General features: G+C 43.8%; 1 protein-coding gene across 2 annotated transcripts; it reads left to right on the top strand.

The window, feature by feature from the left end:
• The first annotated feature begins 607 nt into the window (after positions 1 to 607).
• LOC147444151 (uncharacterized) lies at positions 608 to 5,308 on the top strand. Of its 2 annotated transcripts, XM_086526865.1 has the most exons (6): positions 608 to 884; positions 1,045 to 1,106; positions 3,534 to 3,638; positions 3,718 to 3,854; positions 3,985 to 4,052; positions 4,775 to 5,308. In XM_086526865.1, exons 1-6 carry the CDS (start codon positions 701 to 703, stop codon positions 4,846 to 4,848), a joined length of 630 nt encoding a protein of 209 aa, XP_086382991.1. In that variant the 5' UTR covers positions 608 to 700; the 3' UTR covers positions 4,849 to 5,308. The 2 variants fall into 2 exon arrangements, with proteins under 2 accessions (XP_086382991.1, XP_086382990.1); XM_086526864.1 differs by lacking the exon at positions 4,775 to 5,308 and having other exon boundaries at positions 610 to 884; positions 3,988 to 4,230.
• The last annotated feature ends 220 nt before the right edge of the window (positions 5,309 to 5,528 follow it).

Here is a 5,528-nt window from a genome sequence, read left to right as displayed (position 1 = left end):
CAATTGTGTTACCCTCTCTTGACCCTCTATGGTTCTACCCCATGAATTGAGTGTTTGATTGTTTTGCGATGACTGCCATCCATGTCAACACGTGCACTTGTTGCCCAAGTCTTGGGGAGCGTGTAACCATCTTTTATGCTCCCCTAGACACAAATCCTTCTTGAAGAAACCTATCTACTACGTTCTTTGTATCCACTTGCACACTTCCGAGCAATTCCTATAATAGTCGAAGAGACCATGAAAACGTGTGGGAGGTCTCCCTCGTTTATAAGTGACACGGGGTCGAGCTCATGGGATCTACGGCAGGGGCGTACGATCGGCGGGGCATGGTTTTTAGGCCGTCGGGTCTCCGCAGCAGGGGGGGGGGGAAATTTATGTACTGCAGCTATCGCTTTACCTGCAGTGGTGCGCGATAGGCGGGTTGGATAGAGCTGAGGAGTGTGGCGGGGGAGGTCCGGGGTTCAAGGTCCGACACTCGGCTGGGAACCCTAATTTTTTATTCTCGTTGATCTTTAATCAACGGTGGATTAAAGCTGCGTCATCGATCCCCCGACTTGATCCGTGTCCTTTATGGACGAGGGGAGGTCTCCACTTGCCCCTCAAATTTTGGGCGAATCACGGCCGAGGCCCTATCGTTGGGTTCAATGGGCAAATCGAATTGTCAGTGAGAGGCTGGATAATGTAGGTCTACAATAAAAAAATGGCTGCAAGCCGGTGCGTCTCGCACGCACTGCATTACCCCCTTCTGCCATCCCGTTCTCCGTCGTCACCACTTTCGTTACAGAGCGGAGCTTGGAAGTCTTCTCAATGCAAGCAGGTCTCAAGGCGAACGCCACTTCCTTCTCTTCGGATTGTTGCTCAGAAATCTCCCGACTTATACAAAGGTCACCTCCCTACTGAGAGAGAGAGAGAGAGAGAGAGAGAGAGAGAGAGAGAGAGAGAGATATTGCTCAGAAATCTCCCGACTTATACAAAGGTCACCTCCCTACTGAGAGAGAGAGAGAGAGAGAGAGAGAGAGAGAGAGATTTTTCTTTGTCTTGCAGCATTTGCGGTTGCGGTTAAAACTGCCAGAGATGCATTAGATGCAGGAACAAAGCTGGTACCTGTAAGTCTTCTTAACTCTGAGGACGGGCAGGTTGATCAATGTGTGTTTCTGCTTTTGTTTCACATTAAAAGAAAGTTTTGGTTGGCCGTATATTTGCTTTAGATGGCACAAATATTTGATACAATGGTCCAATGTTGATGGGATCTTGCTACAGATGCTTGGATCTGAGAGGCTAAGGATTGGAAATGCAAAACGTTAGGGATTCTGACTGGGATTTGCAATCTCGACGAGGCTATGGACTAATTTGCTATGGCCGACGTGGAGGTGGGCGGAAAGTTAAAAAAAGCTGGTTGATTTGAGGGCTGTATCAGAAAACGCTGGTTGATCTGCTGTTTTGGGCTGAAAACTAAAAATGTTGGTACTGACGGCTCGATTTGCAATAGTTCAACAAGATTATGGCTGAAAACTGAAATCGTTGGTGCTGATGGGTTGATCTGGTGCTAAAGACACCAGAGATGTTGAGATAGCGCTGGTACCGAGTGTACTGACTTGTACTTGAGAAGTCACCCCTAGGGTCATTTATATATGGGATTAAAGCTGAGTCGAGCAATGCCAATAAAAATCCCACGATTCGCACTTATTAATGAGTCAATAAACTCACTTACAAGAGGTGCTTTTCGTAAATACCTATATTTATCTAGGTTGGGTACCAATCCAACTGTATGGGAATGCCTACACCTAGCAGACATCGGCTGTGCCCATGTGCAATCAGAGGGTATGTAACTAATCTAAAGTGCCTTCAGAGGGTATACAACTAATCTTAAATGCCTAAGCAGGCAGGTCTTGTGTATAGGCTCACAAGGGTGCCATAACACTTCCTAGGTTGTCCTAAACCCTAGAAATAGGAGTTAGCTTGTCCACATGCACATAGGGTTAGATGCGCACGCGACAAGGGCCCTTGGAGGGGGTTTTGGGACCCCATCCGGTGTTAGTCTTCTTTCTCTCTCTATCACTCACAAAACCTTCACTAACAATATTTCATTCTCTCTTCTTTCTCTAGTCTATTGCACATCTCTCACACAAGTAAAAGGAACCCTCTCAGGTAGCAAAAGGAACCTTGAGTACGCACTGAGCACTCATCTTGAACATCCACCATCAATCACTCATTAGAGCAACTCCCTTCCCTTTGTTCCGCCCTCCATTCTCATTTGCAGCTCACATGTTGACCCTCTCATCTTCCTCTTGATAGTGTAGGTTTTGTGCCCCTCAGCCCTTCTTTGCGCTCTTCAGCAAGGTCTTCAACCAATGCTCGTCACTGAATGGCTAGCAAAGCACAAGGAGAAGACCTAAACTTAATCAAATTTTTGTATAAGAATCAATATAATGTACAAGAACAACGGTCTATTTTGCTTAAGAGGCGAAATAGATGCCGCCTTGAGGTGTTGGATAGCCATAGGCAGAGACCAGAATGTTAGTTTTGTGTGCAATTGCATCAAGAATTAAAACCTTTGCATGGAATTTATTAAAGTCTTTTTTCTTGGCAAGTGAATATAACTGCTGTGTATTGTCCCCAAAGAGTTGGTCCAACGGTAAGGCTTTGGCTTCTCAACCTACGGGTTGTGGGTTCAAATTCCCCATTGGGTCCCCTCTAGAGGGACACCTTGTGCTCACCTAGTGTTCACGTTGCTAGGGCTCTTGCCCTTGAACACTTGAGTGCATCCTGCTCTTGGGGTTGGTCACCGGAGGAGGAGGTTCCTAGCTTGTTGCTACAAAGTTCTCTCCGTTGTTCCTAGTACATTTGGTGCATCAATTAGGTGGCCATTGTGACGCCTACGCGTGGCTCTTGCGCGATGGTACGCGGCCCTTGCCCGACCATGTTTCATGGCTAATATTTGGAGGTGGCTCGTTCCCTATTTCTCACAAAATGGCCATCCTCTCTTAAACTCATACAAAATATTAGTTTGAAAGATATGCAAATCTCATGATGTTGGCCGTCGATGCATCATTAATCGCTCAAACTCCTACAAAACAAAGTCTCTAGATGTGTACAACCTCATAAACTTTTGAGTTGTATGAGTTTGCATGAGTCATAGCGAATGTAAACAAGTGAGACTTTTTGCATGGGTTGAGCTAATCTCTTATTTTTTGAGTACAAATGATAATTGATATGGATTTTTGGCTTGTAGAGTGTTGATGGTGAGTATAGTCCCTATAGTTGTGTCATGATATCACGGGTTTATTTTGTTTGTAGAGTATTGATGATGAGTATAATCCATGGAGTTGTTTCATGATATCATGGGTTTAGTGTCAAGTTTTAGCTGATGTGAGATGATTTGCTAAGCATTTTCCTTGTTGAGATGCATTGCCACATGATGCTGACCAGCAACTTGTTTTTGGTTTTAGTCAAAAGTTTCTTCTCTAGGAACTTGCAGCTTTAGTATTTCTAAGCTATTCAGTTTGAAATATTCTACATAAGTGTAAATGCAGGAGTCGGTGCCAAGGCCTGTGGCGCAAGCAGGTGTAGCAATCCTTGGCATTGTGGGGTCCTTGTATCTGCTGCAGTCCTTGTTCTCAATTGCTTTGTTTATATTGGTAAGTTTGTAGAGGCGCCTCATGGTTTGGACAAGCTGTTAGTGTGGAGGACTTGTTGATTGACCTCATTTTCATGCAGGCTATTGGTGGTGTTGGCTACTATCTCTTCTATTCTTTGAACAAAGATGATGATGACCGTGGAGGTGGGAATTCCTCCAATGGCAGCGATCCAGATTTGACACTGGAGGAGGCCAGGAGAATAATGGAAAAATACAAGTAAAAGCTGACATTTTTTATCACTGCCTTTTTGTTTGACACGGATTTGAGGTGTTTCTTTTATATACATTGCTCTCATATTGTTTTGGAGGTTTTTTTATCAATGACTAGAGTCTGCGTTATGTTGCAGCAGCAAAGTACAAAATGAAGAAAGCAAGACAAAAACTGTTGTAACAATACCTTGTATAGCTACTCAGGGTTAGCGTCACTTTATGTGGAGTATGTCTTTGTTGGATTCCTTTATGGATGCTCGTTTGTTAGGTGAGTGGATTGACCTCATTGATGGCTTTTCACAAAGCCCATAGTGATACATAATGCGATGCAATAATGGATGGACTGCTTTGACATTATTAAGGAAGATTGACGTGTTGCCCTTGCTGATTTGTTTTAGGGAAATCTCACCACCTCTTCTTGTTTTTGTATGGTAAACTTGCATCTGGTTTCTGCACGGAATTGACGTTAATGTCTGCACCAGTTCTCTTATGACCTGTGAAGGAATTTGTACAATGACAAGTGTTCAAGATTATTTGTTGCTTGTGTTTTAAATGATTATACCTTTTGACAAATTGTTTCTTTTTTCCATGAAATAATCAAAAGAAAAATGGCAGCTTCACATATTGTTTAACTCGAAGTACATGACAGAAGAGCATGTAATATTATGAGAAGGGGTAGGGAATGGTTTGTTGATGACCATTCCCTTATAATGCATGCTCTTGCACGGCTCCCAGCCTCTGCAGATTGCCATGTAGTCGCCTGCATACAGGGATTGGTCACCAACAGATCATTCTCTACACCGTCAAAGTCAGGGGGAGGGGGGCCCAATGATTCCAGGTGAAAGCGTGGACAGTGCAGGGCACAGGTGGCAGCTGTCACACATTTCGGCTGCTGACTTGACATGCGATGATTGCGGCATGCTGCAGAAATTTCTGGCTGCAGAGTGGCGAAGATCGAGCGACTAAGTCTTCTGGCTTCTGACTTGGGGGATATCAGGTAGTTCTGACACAAGCTGAGTTGGCATGGCTTGGTTGGCAGTGTTGTAGAAGATACAGCTGCGATTTGGCGAACATTTACCGGGTGCATGGGAGGATTATGGCAAGGAACTGCAGGTGGATGGTCGGCGCAAATTGGCCGCCCCCCCAATCCCTGACTTTGGCGATGAAAGCAAGCTTTGAGTCTCAGTTTTGTCTCATATTATATGTCCGTTGTGTTTGCAAAATGGTTGAGAGAGCTCAGTATCGCACCCAAAGGATAAAAGCATCAAAATCAGCCATATACTTCATCAGATCGCATCATCTAGAAAGGATGGAACATAAATTTGAACTCTCTCAAGGGGAATGTTTGTCCTAGCAAAGCATAGATTTGGTATCCAGCATTTGGATTCTTATTCATGTCTACTCTGAAGCCCATTAGGTTTACTTTTGATTCTAGTCATATACTGGTAAATTTTTGCTTCTCGTCATCGTTTTCGAAGAATTTAACTAAAATGCTCAAATATTCACCTTGGAAATAAAGGTCCAATGAAATTATAATTGGGATTTTAAATCTAATTTATAGTGTCAATTAGGAGAGGCGGGCACCGTCGTGGAACGAATTATGATTGTTTAAGAGGTGGTTGCACTTGATTTCATGAATTATTAACCTGCCCCACTTTTCTTGCACTTATAATGTTTGATG

This window comes from Adiantum capillus-veneris, chromosome 13 (assembly GCF_014529385.1).
Source record: "Adiantum capillus-veneris isolate H3 chromosome 13, ASM1452938v2, whole genome shotgun sequence".
Lineage (NCBI taxonomy): Eukaryota > Viridiplantae > Streptophyta > Polypodiopsida > Polypodiales > Pteridaceae > Adiantum > Adiantum capillus-veneris.
Note: the sequence above shows the minus strand (reverse complement) of the source record. Positions and strands in the feature narration are given on the sequence as shown.

Excerpts from the sequence above, each read along its gene's own strand:
- LOC147444151 (XM_086526865.1), top strand. The coding sequence starts at position 701 with ATGGCTGCAAGCCGGTGCGTCTCGCACGCACTGCATTACCCCCTTCTG. Across the intron at positions 3,639-3,717 it reads CAATTGCTTTGTTTATATTG|GCTATTGGTGGTGTTGGCTA; the intron begins GTAAGTTTGTAG and ends ATTTTCATGCAG. Across the intron at positions 3,855-3,984 it reads AGAATAATGGAAAAATACAA|CAGCAAAGTACAAAATGAAG; the intron begins GTAAAAGCTGAC and ends GTTATGTTGCAG.